Below are 22414 nucleotides of genomic sequence, written 5' to 3' on the forward strand. Positions count from 1 at the left end.
CGTTTCGACTTCGCACTCGAGAGCGGATTTTTTGCGCCAACCGTCGCGCTTTGTTAACGTCAGAGTCGGGGCCGCTCCTTCACCCGGAATGTTCCCGAGAGATGGAAATGCCGCGCATAAAAAATGTACGTACCAACCCTCCTTTATTTAGCTCCGAATATGCAGACGCTCGTCAAATTCGATCCATTCGATCTCGCCGCGCTACTCAGAAATCAAGATGGCGGCGCGCCCGTCACGTGACCCACGTGACCAACGGTCAAACGTCGAAATATGTCGGAGCTTCGTCAAGAGAAATGAAAATTCCGTTAATTGAATACGAGATTTCGAGGTATTACATGGTGAAACGAGAACGACTACTTGTGTATTATATTTTGATTGGGGATTTTTATTCCTGAAGAAACGTGAGCAAGGTATTAAGTCTAGTCTAATTGTAGATGGAGGCCTTTTATTTCTCGCAAGAGACGCCGCTCGAGGACACGGGGGCGACTCGTTCGAGGAGTACAAGGGATGCCAAGGGAGGAGCTCGAAGGTGTGCTCGTTTCGAGTCGATCGCCCCAGGCCGTAATACATTATACCACGGACTCTTGACTTTTCCCGGCTCCTTTGGACCCTCGAGTCGCATCTCGCGCCCGGCTCCCGTAGAGGATTTCGCACGCGGCTCAAAGGCCTTTCAATTAAGTCCTAAATCGTCGGAGGAGACTCGCTTTAATTGCAAGCCACTCGAGGAGACCTCCAAAGAGCTAACTGCACCTTGAATAATTTAATCCCCGAGCGATAAGCCGATCTCAGGCCTTTAAACGCCTCCAGGCTGGCGCCTCGATTGCGTTAATTATTCACGATCCGAGATGGACCTTCCTCTCATTTATTATTTTCATTTCTATACCGGATAAGAACTCTACCTAGAATTTATTCCTCCATTAAGAATCCCGAATCAGGGAGGAAGTGACCGTGTCGCGTGGCGGGCACGCGAGAGAGAAATGTGGGAAAACATTGAAAAGGAAAGTCCATCTTTCACGAGTCGCTCGAATCGCCTCTCGTTTCGACTATTTGTAGACAGCGGAACAATGAGAAGAGTATTGAGTGCAGATAGGCCGCGATGAGGTCGACATTGTTCGCTACCCCTGCAGGTCCACCCTTATATCTTTTTTCGGCCGATCGGTAAACTGGGGGGAGAGAGAGAGAGAGAAAGAAAAAACCTGCAACTACCCCGCGGTCCTAAATCGGACGGCCGTGATCTGTATTCCCTGTTTCGCTTTTTTGGGGGACGGGGAAAAACTCAAAATCAAAGGCGGGACATCGGGGGATGAATGGAGGAGAGACTGTCGTCCTACTTGATCGATATCCCATTTTTTTTTTCCCCTCGATTGTAACCTCGTTGCGATTTATTGAACACCCGTGTTTACCATTCGGTCAATACCAGTCAATACGTTTTTATGCTCTTTGAGAATCGAGAAACAAGTGACTCGCTATAATCGATTGGCAAAGGTGTAATATAAAAAAAAATATTGTGCCGGCGGTTTAAGTGGAGATATGGAAATTTTTATCATTCCACAAATTCCGCGCAGATCGAAGATTATTTAACGTCGGGTTTCCCTGGCTATTTCCGCAGATATCCGTACCTCCACTCGAGATGGACGAGATCCGCGGAAACGCGTTAGTTTTCAGAAGTTCTGAATGCCGTAGCGAATAACAGTCTCGCCGAGTTGGGGAACGCATCGGTTTTGCATTTATAAGGCTGTCACCGTCCGCCGTCCACCCTGAAAAGGGTATTATACGTTTCAATAACGAAGTTGCATCGCGATTCATCCACCGCCTCAACCGTGTCGTTGCAGATACGCGAATGGAAAGTTCGTTCAGGGACGAGAGTGAATTCTGAAATGATTGAAAACTCTAATTTCCCCTTCCCCGTGATAGAAAAAAAAAAATTAAGGAAAAGAGGACAGAAGCGAGTACTTCCAAAATCAATTTATTCGAGAACGTAAATGCATCTTGCAATCGCTGCAGGTGAAATAATTCATAAGTTAGTCGGCGTTACCTTACGATAGTTTGGTAGTCTGACGAGAGACTAGTTATAAATAATTTATAGAAAAACTCCTGGTACATCGCACTGCGTATCTCGCTACTTATACACATAAGTCATTTTTGCAGTCGTTGGCCATGTCAGAATTCCGTCAAGACGAATAATTTAAATAATTTATTTATACGCCATTCTCCAGTTTTTGCGGATGCTGAAGATCGTTCAAGTACTCCGAATATCTCTTTTCCTGGGCCTGCTGTTGTTTCTGCAGTTTCCTTACCTGGCCTTTGCTGATCTCTTTGCCCGTAATGTCGTGCGTCGGTAAGCCCTGAAAATGAGGAATTTTAGACGTAGGAAAAAACCTGGCGTTGAGTTTAATTTTTGTTACCTTGTCGTCGAACCGGGAATATTTATCCTTCTCGAGTTTGAACATTTCACTGGGTGGTATTTTCCGCATCGCTTCTTTCGCTGCAATAGCCGAGGCTAGCTCTGCCTTCTTCCTCTCTTTCTCGGCAATTTTCGCAGCTTCCAGCTTCTTCTTGGCTTCCTTTTCTTTCAGCAGGTCTCCCTTGTTCATCAGCTTTATCCTGCAATCTTTGTCTTCCCCGTCTTCCAAACGGACGCCGACATTCGGCAAAATATCCTCCCTTAATGTATCGCACTCTTTTAAAATATTAGTCGCCTTGAGATCCCTCGCATGACTTCTGATCACCTCCCGGAAGTCCGCCAATATGTTTAAATACGGCATGATGGTCTCCTCAACCTGTTAGAAATAATACAAATTGTTTGCCGAAATTTTGGAAAACATAAATTAATTTAATCTCCGTTAAGAGCGCAACGCACGTTATTGTTAACAGCCTCGCCAATGGGGAATCCAATAGCATCGTGCGAGGAAATCGTGCCGAAAATTGTTAACATTTTTGTTATGTAAACCGCGATGTCACGCAGTAAAAGGGTGTTTGGAGTTTTGCAGTCCTTCATGTAAATGTTGGAATAGGTCACGATATCCCTAAAAGCTTCCAGAGCTGTTCTTGTATCGATATTATCTGCAACGTAGAAAAAAAATAATATGAAATCATTCCCATCTTTAAATTTTTACAACAAACAAATTATGTTTATATACATACCACACAATGCTACATGGACGGCGTCTTTCGCGGAGCAGAATTTCTTGTTCAATTCGACTTCAAGATCGCTCCATTTGCTGAATGTATTAATTGACGTGCCAGTACCTATGTTTCGAATCCTACATTTTACGTTTAAGAAGAATTCCTAGAAGAATAATTACGAAACCTAATGTAGTAAACTGATTAGTAAATTATGTATGAATGTTGTAGGAATGTTAGGATTTACATTTAGAAACTTTTCATATTGAACTGCCATTTCCATCGTGTTGTCACTATAGTCTAGCGTGTCCTTCCAAGAATGAAGAAGAAATGCCAGCCTAAGTTGTCTCGCAGTGTTTTTCTTCAGTGCTTCCTTGATCGTAACAAAATTCTTAAGGGACTTGGACATCTTGCAACCAGCTATCGTCAGATGACCTGCATGTAGGAAGTACCGAACCCAATGGGAATTATCAAAGTATGCCTCCGCCTGAGCAATCTCGTTATCGTGGTGAGGGAATTTTAGATCCACTCCACCGGTGTGAATATCAAGACTCTCCCCACAAATGGCGGAAGCCATAACGGAGCACTCTATGTGCCACCCAGGCCGACCATTACCCCATGGACTCTTCCACCATGGCTCGCCAGCTTTAGAGCTCTTCCAGAGAGCAAAGTCATTCGGTGACCTCTTTTCGGACAGTCTTTCCTGCGATATGCATAAATCTCCTAGCGAAAGAAAGCAAAGCAATGTATTTCAAGTAGAAATAATTACTTTAGTTAGATTTAATAGAAGTTCACCTTCTCCTTCCTGTAAACTGCCCGTGTCTCCGTAAGCTTCCGGCACAAGCTTGGCATAATGATGATTCTCACGCTGATCGAATCCACTGACATCAAAGTACACCGAACCATTGCTTTCGTAAGCTAGACCATTGGCTATAATTTTTTCAATATATGCAATGATCTCTGGCACGTATTCACTGACTCTCGTCAATACATTCGGCCTCATGACCTTGATTTAATGTAATATAAATTCATGCTTGGTTGTACCGTTACAAAAAAGAGGTAGTTAAGATGAAGCAGAATAGTAGAGTGCAACTGAAGCTCACGTTTAAGGCGTCCATGTCGTTGTGGTACTCCGATTCCCAAAACTGTGGTAATTTACTGAATATCGAATTCTCTGTCACCATCGCACCCTTTTCTTTATCCAACCATTCAGATAACGGATCCCTTGCTTGGAATAAAAGGTCCTGCGAGTAGTTTTAAATAAGCACATCGCAAGTAATAACAATAGGTAACAAAAATTACTACCTCATACCTCCTGGAATTCTTTGATCATTGCATTATCGTTAGCCTTGACGGCTCCCTCAAGATTTTCTACGGCGCTCTTTACTTTACTCAACAACTTCTCCAACATACTTTTTTTATCAGAGTCTGTCGTAGTTTTTACCGTATCTTGAAAAGCAGACATAACGCTTTTTGCATCCTCCAAAACCTTGTCAAGACTAAGATTCTGCTCTAAATATTTTTCATACAAATAGTTTTGTCTCGCCCTCTTTATGATCTTATCGTCGATATCTGTGATATTCATCACATACAATACATCGTACCCAAAATAGTCGTTAAGAATACGACGCAGAATGTCGAAACATATGTAAGACCTGTAATGTAAAGCATAGAAACAGGATAACCAATTTTATCATGAAATTGACGTTGTTAAATCTACCTTGCATGTCCCATATGTGTTGCATCATACACCGTAGGTCCGCAGCTGTACCACAAAATTCTATTTCCATGCTGAGGAATAAATTCTTCTTTCTGCCGGGTCAAACTATTATAGAGTTTAAGTACGGAGCCACTTTTTCGTGGCGGACTCCACGAAGGCTGTGCTCTTTTCGCCATAATCACACCTGAAACGAAGCCACGTTAACTGACCTTCGCTTAATTCAATGAAAACAATACTACATACCGAAAAATTCGCAAGTTTGAATACGTACCAAAATTATACGTTAATCCCCTCAAAGGTGCGTCGCTACCTCTTCCTACCTCCGAGGCTAGCCCGTAATTATTTAACGAATGCTTATAGTTCAAATACTCAGAAATGAATGATTAATTCTCTAAACAAGCTGAATTTTCTCTCATGTTACGATATGTGAAACGTATCAGTGACTAACGGAGTAGCCATGCCAAAGTTCGCCGCTGCCATCTAGCAGCCATGTACCGAACCTCGTCCATATTTATTATAGAACTCATTTCTGTAGATACACTCGTTATTCTGTATCAGATCGTTATCTACTATTACCTACAGAGTCAAAGACTCCATTCTTACATTCGTGAACCTAATTTGCGCAAAGAATTCAAAGATTTCCATTTACTTTCCAGTTACTCTCTGATCATCTCTGATTAAATCGAAAATTGCTTTAAGCCCTACACGCATTACTCGGCATTCATCGTTCGACGTAAAATTATCATGTTTGGGGGTCATTGGAGGGCAACGTCCGATTTGATAAAAATTGCGCGGCGTCACCATCGCTGACTCACTTTCGACCGTAAAGGCACTTTGGAGTTTGACAGCTGTCAGAGATATCCTTAATGACGTTGCAAAGAACGCAGGACTCGCGGAATTGCCTCTGTTGGAGGGGATGGTGTTTTCTCGAGTGGGCGTACCGTCAATTAGTCGTTTCCATTATGTAACGGAGGTATTCTTGCGTTTGGAATAATCACTATAAATATTTTTCTACGTAGATACTAGAAATATAGTCGAACCCGCACAGGATTTACTATGAACGAGTGTAAATCGCTTCTGACGTCTCGGAGTCCCCTAACCTCAATCGTCAACTTTCTCCAAAGGTCATAATAATGCTTTTCGGTAGGGGGAAATCGGTCTTTAGACAATTACGTTCAAGTACCCCTCACTGGACGTCGTTTGCTAATTTCGGCCTGATATCTGTTAACTTTGGGCGTGTTAAATCAGGACCTGAAGTAAGTCATCCGCAAAGCTGTCCAGGATGTACAAAGGACATTCAGTGCCGTTTGATTACTATCATTGTCAGTTGGTCTTAGCAATTCGAAGAAAGTTAACCTTTCACTGTGCCGATCTGTGCTTGTAATAGTTGGAGGGTTTATTTAAATTTTAACGATAGTCCGGCCTTGTATAAGTATCCTGATATATTTATAGAGAAGTGTTTGAACGTTATCATGTGTTGCAGGTCATGGAATACGTTAAGGAAGATTATGTGACGATTTGAGAAATTCCTCAGCTACAATGGCGTTATTGTGTCGGCATTGGAGGTTATGGATCCTGCCGGTTTTGACGTGCGTTTATGCTCTTCTCATCGTCATTCTGGTGCCCATACTTCTGGCCAATTCCATACAGCATGGCTTCAGAAAGCAAGATCAAGGTGCTTTGGTCGGAGGGGCGTTCGTCCTCCTGGCTTTACCGATCGCCTTTTATGAAATTATCCAGCACATGATACATTATACTCAACCTGGATTGCAGAAATATATCATAAGGTAACAGTGATACTTATAAGCAGCGATAACGGTGAATTTAATTTATGAAAGATTGATGCATGAATTATATTTTGCAGAATTCTATGGATGGTGCCCATCTATGCAGTTAATGCTGTGAGTATTGAACGTGTAACAATGTTAAAGAGAAATTATATCAATGGTTTAATTTTCTTCTTTTGTTTACAGTGGCTGGGTTTGGTATACCCAGCAGGTAGTATATACGTGGATAGCCTACGAGAGTGTTACGAGGCATACGTTATTTATAATTTTATGATGTATCTCTTGGCCTATTTAAACAGCGAGAGTCAGTTGGAACATAGACTGGAGTTGTCTCCCCAAATTCGTCACATGTTTCCGCTTTGTTGCTTGCCAGACTGGGAAATGGGACGAGAGTTTGTACATATGTGCAAGCATGGAATTCTGCAGTATACAGCTGTCAGACCCATATCTAGCATTATTTCCTTGTAAGTCTCACGACCTTTGTTCGGCATGCAACGTATCACAACATTGGTATAAAAAACATTTCTATTACAGCATTTGCGAAATGAATGGTGTTTATGGGGAAGGTGAATTTAGAGGGGACGTGGCATTCCCATATATGATTGCGCTGAACAATTTGTCGCAATTTGTAGCAATGTACTGCTTAGTACTTTTTTACCGAGCCAATGCCAATGCACTGCAGCCTATGAAACCAATTGGAAAATTCTTGTGCATCAAAGCAGTCGTATTCTTTTCCTTCTTGTAAGCTGCATGCTGAACTAGAATTTAAAAAAGAGCCTTTCACAGATTTGATCCAACCGATTGAAATTATTTTTCAGCCAAGGAGTGTTAATTGCTGGATTAGTGTACTTTGACGTGATCTCGAGTATCTTTGATACCGATAATACAGACGACATCAGAAATATCTCGTCCAAGTTGCAAGACTTCCTAATTTGTATAGAAATGTTCCTCGCAGCAGTGGCACATCACTACAGTTTCAGTTACAAGCCGTTTGTAAATTTAGCACAGACTCAAGCCTGGTGGGACGCATTTAGGTTAGTTGAGTAAAGTCGATAGTTGTTTGACAGAAGTGTCATAATTTTGTTATCATTCCAGAGCTATGTGGGACATTTCGGATGTACATAATGATATTAAAGAGCATCTAGGAGTGGTTGGATCCTCTCTAAGTCGCAGGATTCGTGGCCGTAGCATGTACCGTCAGACCTGGGGAAGTGCAACGGAACGTACCTCCCTGTTACCAGAAACACTTGTGGATTCGATGGCTCGCAGTGCACCAGCTGCTTCTCACAATGGATACAACACGTCCGAAGTGGGTGATAACAATAGCGACACACAAGTTGGATTTGTCGATCCAAATTCAAACTCGCAGGATAACAGCCAAGGTACAAAGACACAGCCAGAAGCCTGACTTTACGAGGCAATGAAACAAATTGGCTTAGAGATCGGCCTTTGTCAGACTCCTTCCTGTAATTTTAAGGTTGAACTTTATAATCATTTACTTTATTGCAACATTGTCAAGCAGTGATTTTACTCCATACTAAGTAATGGACACTTATAAAACTCTTCTCGAGAACTTCGACTGTGACAAATTTGAAATCTGAGCTGCTACGGTCTATGAAACTGTTGTGACATCCCATACAATTAAGGAATCAATGGCTAATCAGGTCAAATTTAAACGTAATCTTTTAAGCACGTAAGAAACACTACGAGGACCTTTTAAATGATGATCCTTAGATATCTTCCCGATCATTGCATTTAAGAAACAAGTGAACATGCACGCACATTAGCGCATTCTAAAGACTCCATTCTTAATTTCATTTACGATTGTCCTCAATGCATCGTATAGTGTTAATACTGCACCCATCCATTACCAAAAGAAGTGTACATAAGTGGATATATGTTTACATACTTAGGATATATATAGCGGAATTCGTTAATAAAGAACTATTTATACGTAACATATTTCTACTCATTTGTAATATCATGTATTATATACTCGGGGACTTGCCCCATTTATATCATACATACCGTCCCACAATATAAAATTAAAAGTTGGTTTAAATAAAATATTTAAAGTAACAAGCATTGCAGTCAAAATGATTTATTACTTATGAATAAATTAATCTTGACTCGCATCAACATTTTCTGTTTGCAGCCCTTTGAATGTAGCTACAGGGATATAAGTAACTAATGTGTACAGTTTATTTGCAGAATCCTCGTCATCGTTCCTCCTCCTGCTCAAACGGACTCGAACACGGAATGGGACGTTCCTAAATATTAAAAAAAAATATCAGTACGTACTCGTATCTACTTATTGGATTAATAAAGCTCCAAGCTTTCAGAGATACAGTTAAGTAAATCATATAGCAAGTAATGTACCTGATTCCCTTTGACCACAGTTGTTTGTTTAGGCGGGTGTCAATCCTAACGTCTGGCGTGCCCATTTGTTTCTCTGCAAACTTTCTGATTTCTTTAATAGCCCTGGGAGCACGTTTCTTGAACCCGACTCCATGCAAGCGTTTGTGCAGGTTGACGGTGTATTCACGAGTCACAACCTCATTGATGGCGCTCTTGCCTTTCTTCTCGTTGGTCTTAGTCATTGTTATCTAAATAGGAGAATATGCATGAATCGATATAAATCCCACATATGGTTACAGAAAGAAATTCGAGAAATCAATGTTTGCAAAATAAAATCATTCAATGGTACATCATGTAAACAAAGTATAGGACTAACAATAAAAACAAAGATAATATTAAAATGAATAATAACACCACCGTAATTCGTACAGATAAATTAAAAGCAATACACAGAATCTCGCAGGAATAAAAGTGAACGTAACATTCCGGTGGTAAACGTCCTTAACCTAACAACCTGTCATGCCACTAAAGATATCGTTAGAAATTTTAAAAATATTCTTGAAGTCACGACAGTCTTCAAAATTTGGCGTTAAATCACTTATAAACTATCGGATCTAACGAATATACGCGTTGATGTTCCTAGATTACATTTAACAGAAATTACTTGTTAACTCTCCGATCAGATGGGCTTGCTGAAAAAGAAGCGGCCGACGGATACGTTCTTAAACGCATGTACTTCGTCCCTGTTTTAACGACGTTTAATAAACTCTGACCAATGAACGTTACATCTCACAAAAAGATAACACACCATTGGCCAATTCATAACCTCAACAGTGGCCAATCGAATTACAACGCTTTCCAAAATGACGCCGTCGCCACCAGAGGGTCTATTCAGAGATGAGTTGGGCTCAACTCATCTCTGTCTCCACTGAGCGTTTACACCCAATTACGACAATCTAGATCCCCAGCTTTCACGATCGATATAAACGCGTGGTATTGTTTTCACACATGTGTCACCTAATTCAACTTCCGAATGCGTCAACTTGAGAGTTAACATAATTTAGAGCCTAATTCCTTTTCATTACAGTCGATTATTTTTATTACAATGTGGAAAGTTTTGTGTGGTTTATTCCTTTTGGGATCGCTCGTTTCAGAAGGTATATATATATAAGTGCAGCTACTTTTCGCTATGCCAGGGCGTGGTTTCCTTGATTTTAATTTTTGCGACCCTTTTGCATAATTGACTGTAACGTGTAGGATAGTATCTATAATCACGTTTGACTTCGACCATTATCGATACTATACTGTTGCATTTTTCAGGGGAATCTTTATACTGTTATCGATGCATGAGCAATCACCCAGGATGTGGTACTCCGCTGAACTGGCTCTGGTACTGGGGCGAAACATGTCCAGAGTACGATGACAAATGTGTAAAAATTATCGAAAGAAAAGGATGTAAGTCAGTTTGGTATATACACGCTCTTAATGCAATTATACCGGAATGACATACCACCGTATTATGTTTTGACTAGCTGAAACTATTATCACCCGAGACTGTCTCAGTTCGGTGCGCAACTTCAGAACGGACATCCCGGCTGATCGATACGAGGGCTGCCGCCCGGCTGCGAAAGACGTTCGATTAGGACATTATGTGAATAACAGTATCCACCAACTGGATATACACAGAGATTACTATGACGAAGTAACATGGTGCTTCTGTTACTTCGACCATAGATGCAACGACGCAACAGAGCTCAAGATTTCGGCACTGCTAGCAGTAGCAGGCATTGCCGTCCATTACTTTGTATCGATTTGACAAGTACAAGCCTTGTACATAGCATATTGACAATTGCCTAGACCAAACGGCTTAAGAGTAATTACGGCACAGTAATTTATACATTCCCCTAAGACCTGTAAGTTTTTATACCTGCGAGAAGATTTCTAATAAGTTGCAAGCTTTGGCTCTTTACACCGTGCATGAAAGTCTGCAATTCGTGTTCCGTCCATTCGATAATCGTACAAAGCTACATCTACGCTATATACATATACTTTACATATTACGTACTCGTAAGGACTGTAAATAGGTATATTTTTGTATCGTCCGAGTTCGAAGAGCAAATAATAAAAAGAAAAAGAGCCATCGGCTCTTTTTGACGGTACTTTATTGTCACACAACTAAGATATCGGAGTGTAGCGCGCCTTTTTAGAAAAGTCGCTAATTACAAACGTTTATACAAATTTCTTGTATGCTCAGAACCGACCACGTATCGAGGTAATAGTAGTGTAAAACGAATTAAAACGAGGATACGCAAGAGTCTCGGTCGAGGACGCTTTACTTTACAAAATCTGTGCATCCCGGTTTCACCTTTCTCTCCCTCTCTCTCTCTCTCTCTTTCTCTCCCTCTCCGCCATTTGTAGTCCGTCGAGGGTTATTCTCGGCGTTCGCGGCATTATAATTCGTCTCGTGCTCTGTTACGCTATTTACTATATTATTTCTACAATATTATCTCTACCCGATTCCTCGGCATTCTCACTCGCATCACAGTCGCGCGTCTCACTTGTCTTTGGAGCATTCGCCTCGCCATAATACATCGAGCGCGCGTGCCAATTTCGAAACTTCGGTCGGACGTAAGAAACGAATAAACTGAGTCGTCGTAAACACGTGGAAAGGAAAGAAATTGAAAGGAAAATATAAACTAGGAAGCTTCCACGCTCGATCGACAGATTTACCGAAGGCAATTTACCGTTGGAATGGAAGCAAATAAAGAAACCACCGCGACGCTTCCATAAGTTACTCCGGGGGAGGAGCTGCCCAACATGGCCGCGGATTTTCCCGGTCGCGTAGGAAACGTCAAACCGCGCTCCAATCGACCGTTAATCGACCATCGAGGTGTATCAACCATTTCTAAATTCGCACACACTACCGGTATTTGCTAGCACAAATGTTCGAGATTAGAAATAAATAGATTTCGGGGGACGGGAGCAAAGGGGGGGCGCGATGTAGTTCGGAGTCTTCCCCGAAGGTGGCGTTCATAGCATGCCGAATCCCTTGGAGTAGTTGATCGCCTTAAGGAGGCGATCTTGCAGCTTCTCCAGCGAGCTGTAGTCCGGCAGGAGCAGGACGTTGAAGCACGTGTGCGCTATCGGCAATCTTAAACATGAAATTACACGGATGTTAATGGAAAAGCCCATTTAAAATCCGAATTTTGGTGGTCAATGTATCAACCCTCGGTTCGCGTCGCGGTTACCGATTAAAATCAACGTCAGAAGGATCTTTAGAGATTTACAGGTAAATCGTCATGAACCGAGGGTTAAAATAGATAAGGGGTCATGATTAGCCACGAAGTACCTGTCGGAGTCGGACCCATGTCGCGCGATGACCATCTTGAGCCTCGACAGACCGCCTACAGGAACTCTGTCACTTCCGGTGGTGAACTGGAGGAGTTTCCTCTGGCTTTCGGGAGAAAGCGAGTGAGCGACCTGCCAGAAATTGCGAACGGTCTCGCTGTCGACCGTGTAGCCGCCCTCGTACTCGGTGGCGGCCTCCAATTCGGCGAAGTCGAAGACCTTGCTGCCGCACACCAGCTTAAAAGGGGATGAAAACGACCCTGTTAACGTTGATCCCATTTCAGGGGGGGTAAAACGCATTAACGAGGCGCACCTGCTCGATCTCTTCGGGCCGAAAAAGCAGAGCCAGGGGACTCTCGTCGGTGACCATCTGGAAACCTCTCCGGAAGGCCCTGAACTGCCTCTCAACGGAGCGGTTCAGCAAAAAATCGGCATAGAGATCGGCGAACTCCATCTTATTCTCCTGGGTGACGTACATTTCGTCCCCGTTTTCCCTGAGCTCGTGGAAGAGTACCGAGCCGAAGACGTCTCTGGAAATTTAGAATAGGAAAAATAAAAACCACGTTCTAATATATATCGCCCGAAAGAGGCGTCTCCACGTATGACTTACTTGTAACCGACGCGAAAGGTTTGCATAAAAGTATCGGGCATGTCGTCCCCGATATAATTCATCATTTCCATCATACTTCTGTACAGAGTCGGGCTCCAGTCCTCGAGGTCGGCGAAGCCACCCTTCCTCCCCAGAAGTTTCCTGTAGACCACCATGGGGAAACGCACGTCGAGGATCACATTGTTGTAGATAGCCAGACCGAGGACGACGCCTATCAGGGTGAACTGGGCGTCGCTCTCGAAGGACGTAGGGTTGAACCACGTGGTCTGGGTCTCCTCCTGCACCCCCATTAATAATCGCCTCCATTAACCATGGGTTTCGCTTAATTTTCCTTAAGGCAATGCAAAAGTGACATAGGATATAGGTTCCCATGGCCCTTCGGATGGCACTTTAACATCCCCTTAATTAACCAAACTACATTTTCTATAGACTCGATCAGCACCTGCGTCGTGAACATTCCATAGTCCGGGTTAAATATCTCCTCCACGACCAGCTGGAAGAACTCCTTGGACACGCCGCCTTCGTCTACCCCTTGCTCTCCCTCGAACTCCACGACTAGCTGCTTCTTGAGATCGGTAGGATTCTCCATGGCCACCATTTCCAGCTCGACCAGGGCGTCGTCTATCAGGTGATCCCTCCTAATCTGTTGAAGAGGAAGAATTAGTCCCTTGGGGAAGGATCACCGGGAGTCCGGAGTGCCAGCTCACCTTTAGCCTCAGGAAGGGATTCGTAGGCTGACCCACGACAGTCTGCAGGAAGCTCATCCTTCTTTCGTTATACATGCGGATGCGATTATCGTAATAGAGACCCAACGTCTTCGTCGCCGGGGTCAGGATGAACGCGTAATTCATGAAGCTGAACTTCTTCGGGTCCTCGCTCTTGTAGTAGGCGAAGTCCTTGTCCATCTCGACGATGTCGCTTAGGGGCTCGTTGTAGAAGTCGTTGAACGAAATCTCCGGTTTCCTGGCGTCCAGCATGCAGATGCCCAGCAGCTCAGCCAGGGGATCCTGAAGAGGATCGACCAGGTGAAAGATTATTTCCAAATTAAATTCCCCAGGGTTAAATCCCCCCATACCTGCAGATTCTGCGAGGAGGTGTTCCTGTGACTCGACTTGTCCAGGTTGGCCATGTCGTCGTCTTCATCTCGGGAGCTCTCCAAACTATCCAGCTCGCCTGCCAATATACTCGCGTAGTAGACGATCTTCATCACCTTCGTGGGAGCCGTGATGGTCTCTGCGTCCTGGACGCAATAGTCTCGAGTGAAGGAACCCGAGATTACCTGTAATCGGGAGGGAAAGAAATCAGTATCATCTCAAAGGTACAATATTCACTGGCTAGGAAGGAGATCCTCGTCGACGACTTTAATCGCCGTACCTTGACGGTGATGAGTTCCTGAAGAGCTTGGAGGAGGCTCGGAAGCCGCGATTTACAATGCCTCGCCCAAATCCGAGCCATCTTGGCTTGAGCCGCGATCGGCAGACAGGCCACGGCCTTACATAGCATGTGAAGTGCCAGCTCCAGGTACTCGCTGTTCCCCAAGGCGGGGATCTCGAAGACGATGAGGAACACATTCAGGAGACTGTCGATACTGTCGTATCGGGCTGCGCTAAAGACCCTCAAGTCCAACTCTATACTATCCGCCAAAGAGACTAGGGCGTGGATGAGCGCCGACTCGAAGGCTTCTCCTGGAGGATTTAAATTTATAAGAATTTATCTAGAGTAAGAATGGCAGTGGCTCTTCATCCCCAGGTATGTGGTTCTAAGATATAGTCACCTGGTAACGACCAGAGAGCAGCAAACGCTCTCCGAACGGCTGGTAAGTCGACACTGGAGTCATCAGGGTGAGGAACGGTGGGTGATGGGTCGCTGCTATCCTCTTCTTTGTCCTCACCCTGAAGAGACCGTACGGCTTCTTTGCTCAGGTCACCTGGGGGACGTAGAAGGGAGTCCGGAGCTCTGTCGAGCAGTGCAGCGAGGGGTGAGTCGGTTTTCTCGCTCTTTTGGAAACTACAGCTCAGGTTGTCCGCTGTTGAGAAGACCTCGCCCAGTGTCCGGATCAGGAGAGAATATGAGCCTTCCGATTTACATCTCTCTATTATGTCCAGAAGCTTCGCTTCGGTGAGATATGGCACTGGTTTCTCTGTGTGGAGGAAATTAGAATTTAATTTGAAAATGTGACTTGAAATTTATGCAGCTGCAAAGCCTAACCGATGCTTTATCTTTCAGTCTCCGATGCTTTGACAGAAGTCTATATTAACAAATAACTGCGCTTGACACTAAGCTACGTAACAAAGAACTAGTCGGCAAGACAGTAACGAAAAGTTTATTGCACATCAAGGTACAGTTGCCTGACAAGCACTCGGAGAGGACTTCTTCGACACCTTCAATTTATCAGGACGGAGAAATACTGTCAGATGTATAAATCTACCGCACTTGATATTTATGGCACATTTCGCGGGAGATTTAGAATCTCTGATAGATCACTTGTTGTTTAGGTAAGTGAGGTACAAAGCAAGAACGAGTAATTTTGAAAGACGAGCATGGGGAGAATACTTGTTCCGATCAATGCTGGATAGTCTTACGGATCTGTTCGGCTGCTTTCTCCCTTTTGGCTGGTTTCTCGCGTTTCTCACTTGGTTTCTAGTTAATTTTCTCACTTGACGGGGTGGAACTGTTACACAGTAAGCGTTGTATATTTTAGCAAGAGCTGAATCCTTCACGACTCTCATAGACTCTTCCGTGCTCAAAGTAAATTGAGTCTCCGTACTATTCGAAGGGAGAGTTTGTATGCTGTCACAAGAACATTGTGTTTCTACGCTGCAACCAGAAGATTCTATTTTTATGGTGCGACTAGAACATAGTGTTTGTATGCTATTACTAGAACATAGCATTTGCATGCTGCCGTTAGAGGATTCAACTTGCATCCTGCTATCATTCGTTTTGTCTGAAAAATGACTATACGAAGAATTTTTTTCACAATCTTCTTTCCTTTCTGCACCTGTAAGAGGTTCTATTGGGCAATGACATGTCGAACAAATACAGTCATCGATTTCCATGCATGAACTTGATTCTTTGGAATTATAATTGTCTTGACTAAGAACTTTTTTATATGGAAGAGTCCAACTGATTTCATTACTGATTTGCACCGGTACATTCGATTTGTTTCTAGCATTCATCTTTATCTGATCATTTTTCTTTTTAGAATTAGTTTGACGAAACTGTACATTTTTTATTTTATCATTTCTTACTCGCGTTGGATTTGCGACATTTTTGTAAGCCCTGTTCATACAGGAATTCATTATTTTAGCAGGACACGTCGACTTTCCTTGCTGAAGAATTTTCTTGTTAGAACTGTTTTTATTAATTTGCGAATTTATGTGCGTTTTGCTGACAGTATTCTGATTAACTTTTGCATTTGGGGTTTTCATGTTAGAACTAGTTTTATCAAGCGGATTCATCTTGTTCGCGGCCTTCGTTATTAATTTGTCGTGACAGTAAATTACTGAGCAGGTATGAGTCGAGGGTATTTCATCGTTACTTGATGCGTTAATTGAACTTGATTCAATTGGATTAAGAGATTTCGTGTATATAATTTCAAGATCTTTCTTATCACTTTGTACCTGAACATTTGCTTTATTAGAAGGTTGAATTTTGAATTTAGCTGTATCAAGAATCAAAGAAGTGTTGCTAATTTGTCGACATTCGTCTGTCTTACCATCAGATATCAATTTACGGCGATTAGAAATTTTCTCGCAAAGACATGAAGTGTCGTTACTGAATTGCATGCATTCGTTCTTTTTATCAACAGAACTTGGTTGAACTTGAACAGGGATTTTCTTGCTAAAAGTAGAAGTTCCAAGCGCATCATTTGTTTTCGATATATCTAGTGAGGTAGCTTCACCAGAGTCGAGTTTTGATGCGATACCTTCGATTGCACCGGTGGCATTTACACTTTTCGATGGAAGACTCTTAGCTAAAGATACCGGTCCAGGTTCCAGGGTGGTCCTGGCGACTTTACTGGGCTGCGTACCATCGCATAGTCGTGCTTCTTGAGAGAACAGCTGAATGGCCTGTGCCGCTGCCTGATCCGGTGTTAGGTTTGTCACCTGTTATTCAAATTCACCAACAATAAAATCAAATGATTCTTTAATACGTAGAATGTATCGAACCTGGTTGACACAGAAAATAAATGGTACTAAAAAAACTAAACAAGGCTCAACATACTTTTCCACTGGAAGCACAATTCTGATTGTCACACCAGGGGTTTCCACATCCATCGGTAAGTTGGTAAAAATAACGTTCAATTAATTTCTTGACAGCTGCACGCTTCATGTCGCTGCAAGGGCTCTCAGCTCCTACCCTGAGGACAAAGGAAATGTTTTATTTCTAAATAAATAACGACTACAGGGTGTACGAAAAACAAAATTAATAACAAAGGAACAAGGGACAAAAGAACAAGACTAGATGTTTCCAGAAATTAAAAGATTCAGGGAACTGTAATGTCACATTATAACCTAATCAATGATTCATGAAACTCTACAAAAGATGGGGAATAAAGCATAAAACCTTCGAATACAGTCAAGAATTAGACCCCACAGTACTAATTGAGTTAAACGTCGAAAGGAAGACCTTCGGAGTCTTTTTGACCTTTACAACTCACAAAATAACTTCCCTTTGAACATTTCCTCCTTTATAATCGCCGATAAACAGATTCCTCTTGCTGCACCTGGACTACAATATCGCTTAACCTAATCACGATCAAGCCAAGATGTCACTGCAAAATTGAGCGAACCGGAGAATCATAACGGAGCGCTATAAATAAACCGACCAATGAGTTGCGTATGGATGTAAACAAGCTGCTGAAGTCGTCACGGCGTGCAGTGTCGAACGAGGTCTTGACTACCGATCTAACGTAATTCAACGCAGCCTATCCCAGGATTACTGACATGTCGTAGGAGCAGCGAGAGGAATCAACACCTTCTTTGGGGGGGCCTGAAAATAAAGAAAGAGGTTGGAATGGAATAAGCACGGAGCAATTAATACCTGGAAGTGAGGTCTTCTCCAGGGTCCTTTTGGCCCTTGCCGTTCATAGAACGTTTCTCTTCGTAATTTTGCCTTCCTCGCGAGCAACGCCAGAATCGGGCAGAATCCTCGCACCGTATCACTACCACCTCGAGCTGGCCGAGTGAATAACTCACTAACACAGTAACTAAATTTAGCGCAACGTTTCCCTGTGAGCGTGGATGGTGGGGGTTAGGTACGTCCGGGGCGAGCGGGGAGAGGACGACCGCTGGTCCCCGTTGGTGGTTGGTACCAACTGGAATTTGTATTTTGCGCACGCGACGGGCTCGACCTGCAGACGGGCCTCCACCGAGAGGTTAGCGCTCCTCAATCTCGAGACTCGCGGCTGCAATTCGCGCGCTTCATCGGCGCGCGATACGAGTTTCCCACAACGAGATTCTGTCTGCTTTTTTCCGCCGCTCTGCCTCCTGCGCGCAACGCACCAGCCGCGAGTTTCGATTATCTCGAGTATCTGAAGTATCTCGAACGATCTCGAACGATCTCGAAATTGGCTGCGAGTGTCGAGCGCCGTTCGTCCCGACCGCCACGAAGGCGGGAATTTTCAAGAAAAGAGAATCGACTCCCAAGTGAAGAATCTATATAGTTCGGTACATCGTGCGAGATGGCGCCGTCAAAAATGCATTTAGTTCTAATTGCGCATGTGTGTTAAGTTTCAATTCTAACCTCAACGGGTTTGGTTTTGAGGTTAAGCTCTCGAGGTTTACTTAATATAATTGATCAATATAAAAGCGTAGGAATGTAGATATAGATTAAATATAAACAGAATATTTTGCAAAATCTGTAGAAATTAAAGTACTCGTATATAGACTCACGTTAGTAAGGGGGCTTATGTGCTATAGGTTATAAAATCTTTCGAACATCGCTGAGTTTGTTATAAATAAAAAGGATGTCGACACGATGGTGAGTTTATGGCACTAAATTTTTATTCTATTTTTCACTTAATGGATATATGTGAATCTTAAGACACATAAATTACATAAGCCACAACTTTTTAGGTATCCGTTATATCAAAGAGGCAATCCACAACTACGTGTATTTTTACCAAATTTCTGGATGAAGTTAGTAAAGCCAGACATAAAGCAACCTCCTAACATTGTACAGTTTCACTGTTCAATGAAAATGACCAAGTATGATATACGGAATTATTTGGAAAAGATCTATAAAATTCCTGTGGTAGAGGTAAGGACGAGGATTGCACCTGGTAAAACGGAACAGGGGATTAAGACTCCATATGTAATAAAATATGACGACTACAAAGTAGCTTATGTAGTTTTGGTAAGACTTCAATTTTTACCAAACGTTCTTAGCAACATTTTATGAAAATGAGGAAAATTCAATCCATGTCTTGCGTTCTTTAGCCTCAAAGTGAGTCCTTCACATTTCCGGACTTATTTATTGAAACGGAGAAACCAATGGAGAGTGAGAAGAAAATGCTTGAAGAAGCAAAGAAAGAGCACAAAGCAAAATGCAAGAAGGAAACTGAGACCGGTATACCTAATTGGTACAGTTTTTAAGTTATTAGAACTTTAGTAAATCTACACAAGAATTAATTGTAAATGAGAAAATAAACATGTATTATTCACAACCAAGTGTTGCTATTATTACACATATATTGATTTTATCTTATATTTATATTACATGTAAGTTTTACGCAATGCTAATGCGTATACATAGTCTTATATTCCTGCTCCACAGAACTTTGCACAGCTGCAAGTATCGTTGCTAACATGTAATTTGAGATACAAATTACTGGTATGTAGCATTCTTGACTGTGTCTCCATTAATATATATTTGAAACAAAACATTACGTTATCTGATTCTCTTAGGTATTGAATCTCGATCCATACTTTGACTCTTCTAATACATATTTGAAACTTAACTGACTTTGCACATAGCCTTACATTGGTGAAACAATTTTTGACATTCATGTTAACATTATGTCTTCTTAGAAATAATACTTTAAATGGCAGCTAAATTAAGAAATGAAATGTTATTTCTTGAAAAACAGATTTTATGCAAATAAAAGATTTCGTCTTGTTAAGCAAATTTCTTGCTTTGATCTAACTCATGAAAAAACTTACATCAATGTCATTGGAAATTATTTTGATCGTTTACCTGCCTTAAAATATTACTCCAATCACTTTGTAGTCACACTAAACATCTTATATTATAATTATAATTAAAAAAGTATAAAAATATATTATAGCCTTTTTAATAATGCTATGCATTGAACTCTGACAGCATGAACTCGTAGGCACGACAGCACGGGCATTGTGTCAAATCACTCAAAAACAGTGTCTGAAAATAATAATAACCAAAACTATTAACAGCTCTAACCAAAATTATGTAACGGAAGATAATCAACCATCCTCACCACCCTGACATTCTCTTAAAAGTAAATTCACATTTAAAATATAAAAATATATTTTGATCTAACCAGTGGATGTAAAGGGCAGGCATAGCGAATCCTACCCCAGGTCAAGAATCCACAAACCCTGCAGAGTACGTGCGACCGAGGTCTGTCGCAAAGGCATTTATTTATTGGGAAATTAGTCTGTGCAATACCCCTTCCTCGGATCACTCTTCTAATGCAGGTGGAGTCGTTTGACACGGTGGAATTACAGAGTTCTGATGCCATGTCCAGACCTAAACAATTATTTTTTTAACTAGTACCATGCTAATAAATGTCCACACAATTGAATTACTAATGTAGCTGCATTAGTGACAAATTAAAGACATCCCCAGTAATTTCCACCTCTTATACACATTGCTATAAATGATCCATTGAACCAAGGTTCAACGTAAACATTTTTGTACCTATTTCTCTAGCACCAAACAAGCCCTCATTGTTTTCTCCCCGGATCCAATTTTCCCATTCAAAGTCATAGAGGAAGCAATCCTTAACAATTACACCGAACAATGCACATTCCTCCCGAGTCTACTTCCCATTACAAGAGTCTTAAACCGACCAGACCTCGCCAATTGACAAGAAGCGAGGTCGCACTTGAAAACTACGCGTAATGTTTCTTTCGCAAAAGGGACCGGTGACAAATTCAATTGGGATTCAAGACACGAATCTACGTGCCCGCTATTTGGCACAATTGCAGCGCTTGCATTATTAATTGTCCACGAAATTCTTAACAAGTAAAGTGTCACTTTAATGCGTTCGACTCACCGGCAGAAATCACGTCCTGGATGCGATCAATTAATGCGGATACTTGACGATAATTAATCCCGATATCTGTCGAGATCGCACACGTGGTTACAGGATTTGTCAACGAAGCGGTGTGAAGTTGTCCGAAGTACACCGAGGGGTATCGAAATTTACTTTTAAAGCAACGAGACGTTCATCTTGCGTGAGCAGCCGGCAACGTCGTCGCGAGTTCGCGGTCGTTCTTTGTTTCTCGCGCGACGACGCTGATTGGTCGGCGCAGAGGCGCCTCGGCCGAATGGCGCGCGCTCATTGGTCGACGCAGTGGCGCCTCGACCGAATGGCGCGCGCTCATTGGTCGACGCAGTGGCGCCTCGACCGAATGGCGTGCGCTGATTGGTCGACGCGGTAGCCGCCGCAGCTGTGCATGCGCAAGCTCGGGCGACACCGCGGTAACTCCCTGAAGGATTTATTTTAAATGTATAAAAAAAGGCCGTAACAATCGAATGTCTAAATGCTCTATTTCGCTTATTTTCGACACCGAAATGAACATCGCCAGAAACTAAACGTTCGATTTTATAAAAATCCACGACCTGTTCTAGGTAACCTGTAAGATAAAAATTTCTTTACATTTTTACAACTAAACTCTGTCAAGTTACTGATTTTCAGAATGTAAATCTAGAGATTAAGAGAATTCCTTCTTTCTCGCGTTTCGATCGCTCCAAAATAGCGTAAGTTTATTATACTTTAATCCTTCCATTATATTCGAGGTTTCCTCAAAGTCTTGTCGTACCTAATTTCCACATTTCCCGTGCAGGTCTGATGAACACAAAAGAGATGTGACAAAATAGGAGAGCGTCAGTAAACCCTGCGTAATCGTTTCAAACTATCCGGAAGTATTACGAGTGAGTCTAGATAAAGGACGCCATAAAACCTTTCTTAGGGCACAGCAGGACGCCATTGTGGGAAAATTGGTCTACCCCATTATCTTGATTTTTCCCTGCCTTAATCCGAAAGGGGCGATAGGTATTCCCTATCTGTAAATAATCCCGACAACCAGGACACTTATCCACGCGTCCAGAAACGCATTGCGTACATTAATCTATCTGGAATACGTTTAACTGTAAATAAGCTCGCCTATGGGTGAAAGTTTAGACCTAGTTAGAAAGCTCAGACAAGTTTAGGCCGTTCTTGTAGGGAAATCGCAAATGTTAATCCACGATGTATAATGACGA

General features: G+C 42.4%; 7 protein-coding genes across 17 annotated transcripts; 3 read left to right on the plus strand and 4 right to left on the minus strand.

Annotated features, from left to right (window-relative positions):
- Nucleotides 1-1950: 1950 nt before the first annotated feature.
- LOC105699575 (cysteine--tRNA ligase, cytoplasmic) lies at nucleotides 1951-5289 on the minus strand. Its single transcript, XM_012424706.2, has 10 exons — nucleotides 5115-5289; nucleotides 4844-5027; nucleotides 4436-4778; nucleotides 4227-4367; nucleotides 3919-4129; nucleotides 3371-3846; nucleotides 3145-3289; nucleotides 2861-3063; nucleotides 2406-2780; nucleotides 1951-2345 (listed from the first exon to the last, which is right to left on the minus strand). The coding sequence occupies exons 2-10, from the start codon at nucleotides 5017-5019 to the stop codon at nucleotides 2199-2201; spliced, it is 2217 nt and encodes a 738-aa protein (XP_012280129.1). The 5' UTR covers nucleotides 5020-5027; nucleotides 5115-5289; the 3' UTR covers nucleotides 1951-2198.
- A 220-nt stretch (nucleotides 5290-5509) lies between these two features.
- On the plus strand, nucleotides 5510-8588 carry LOC105699554 (transmembrane protein 184C). Of its 5 annotated transcripts, none has more exons than XM_012424658.2 (7): nucleotides 5510-6099; nucleotides 6327-6630; nucleotides 6708-6744; nucleotides 6817-7094; nucleotides 7165-7371; nucleotides 7449-7664; nucleotides 7726-8588. In XM_012424658.2, the coding sequence occupies exons 2-7, from the start codon at nucleotides 6383-6385 to the stop codon at nucleotides 8036-8038; spliced, it is 1299 nt and encodes a 432-aa protein (XP_012280081.1). In that variant the 5' UTR covers nucleotides 5510-6099; nucleotides 6327-6382; the 3' UTR covers nucleotides 8039-8588. The 5 variants fall into 5 exon arrangements, with proteins under 5 accessions (XP_012280081.1, XP_012280083.1, XP_012280084.1 ...); XM_012424660.2 differs by having other exon boundaries at nucleotides 5510-5986; XM_012424661.2 differs by having other exon boundaries at nucleotides 5510-5967.
- Nucleotides 8589-8715: 127 nt separating this feature from the next.
- LOC105699555 (60S ribosomal protein L31) lies at nucleotides 8716-9760 on the minus strand. Of its 2 annotated transcripts, none has more exons than XM_012424663.2 (3): nucleotides 9653-9760; nucleotides 9010-9236; nucleotides 8716-8900 (listed from the first exon to the last, which is right to left on the minus strand). In XM_012424663.2, the coding sequence occupies exons 2-3, from the start codon at nucleotides 9228-9230 to the stop codon at nucleotides 8750-8752; spliced, it is 372 nt and encodes a 123-aa protein (XP_012280086.1). In that variant the 5' UTR covers nucleotides 9231-9236; nucleotides 9653-9760; the 3' UTR covers nucleotides 8716-8749. The 2 variants fall into 2 exon arrangements, with proteins under 2 accessions (XP_012280086.1, XP_012280087.1); XM_012424664.2 differs by lacking the exon at nucleotides 9653-9760 and adding an exon at nucleotides 9418-9591.
- A 229-nt stretch (nucleotides 9761-9989) lies between these two features.
- LOC105699492 lies at nucleotides 9990-11302 on the plus strand. The gene is made up of 3 exons (XM_012424521.1): nucleotides 9990-10145; nucleotides 10309-10443; nucleotides 10521-11302. The coding sequence occupies exons 1-3, from the start codon at nucleotides 10094-10096 to the stop codon at nucleotides 10802-10804; spliced, it is 471 nt and encodes a 156-aa protein (XP_012279944.1). The 5' UTR covers nucleotides 9990-10093; the 3' UTR covers nucleotides 10805-11302.
- LOC105699491 (ubiquitin-protein ligase E3A) lies at nucleotides 11134-18121 on the minus strand. 3 transcript variants are annotated; one of them, XM_012424520.2, is made up of 12 exons: nucleotides 17990-18121; nucleotides 17171-17306; nucleotides 16977-17052; nucleotides 14721-15086; nucleotides 14321-14631; nucleotides 14022-14225; nucleotides 13654-13953; nucleotides 13389-13589; nucleotides 12947-13224; nucleotides 12650-12866; nucleotides 12338-12573; nucleotides 11134-12139 (listed from the first exon to the last, which is right to left on the minus strand). In XM_012424520.2, the coding sequence occupies exons 1-12, from the start codon at nucleotides 18034-18036 to the stop codon at nucleotides 12019-12021; spliced, it is 2493 nt and encodes an 830-aa protein (XP_012279943.1). In that variant the 5' UTR covers nucleotides 18037-18121; the 3' UTR covers nucleotides 11134-12018. The 3 variants fall into 3 exon arrangements, with proteins under 3 accessions (XP_012279943.1, XP_012279941.1, XP_012279942.1); XM_012424518.2 differs by having other exon boundaries at nucleotides 16872-17052; XM_012424519.1 differs by lacking the exon at nucleotides 17990-18121 and adding an exon at nucleotides 17607-17714 and having other exon boundaries at nucleotides 16872-17052.
- LOC105699493 (probable 39S ribosomal protein L23, mitochondrial) lies at nucleotides 17840-19613 on the plus strand. 4 transcript variants are annotated; one of them, XM_012424524.1, is made up of 4 exons: nucleotides 17840-17995; nucleotides 18868-18928; nucleotides 19024-19303; nucleotides 19387-19613. In XM_012424524.1, the coding sequence occupies exons 2-4, from the start codon at nucleotides 18915-18917 to the stop codon at nucleotides 19540-19542; spliced, it is 450 nt and encodes a 149-aa protein (XP_012279947.1). In that variant the 5' UTR covers nucleotides 17840-17995; nucleotides 18868-18914; the 3' UTR covers nucleotides 19543-19613. The 4 variants fall into 4 exon arrangements, with proteins under 4 accessions (XP_012279947.1, XP_012279946.1, XP_012279945.1 ...); XM_012424523.1 differs by lacking the exon at nucleotides 17840-17995 and adding an exon at nucleotides 18218-18323; XM_012424522.1 differs by lacking the exon at nucleotides 17840-17995 and adding an exon at nucleotides 18505-18615.
- LOC105699494 (uncharacterized protein CG13380) lies at nucleotides 19575-20944 on the minus strand. The gene is made up of 3 exons (XM_012424527.1): nucleotides 20846-20944; nucleotides 20466-20674; nucleotides 19575-20326 (listed from the first exon to the last, which is right to left on the minus strand). The coding sequence occupies exons 2-3, from the start codon at nucleotides 20664-20666 to the stop codon at nucleotides 20249-20251; spliced, it is 279 nt and encodes a 92-aa protein (XP_012279950.1). The 5' UTR covers nucleotides 20667-20674; nucleotides 20846-20944; the 3' UTR covers nucleotides 19575-20248.
- Between the last annotated feature and the right edge of the window lie 1470 nt (nucleotides 20945-22414).

Source organism: Orussus abietinus, unplaced genomic scaffold (assembly GCF_000612105.2).
Source record: "Orussus abietinus isolate OABI.00-Male unplaced genomic scaffold, Oabi_2.0 scaffold8, whole genome shotgun sequence".
Lineage (NCBI taxonomy): Eukaryota > Metazoa > Arthropoda > Insecta > Hymenoptera > Orussidae > Orussus > Orussus abietinus.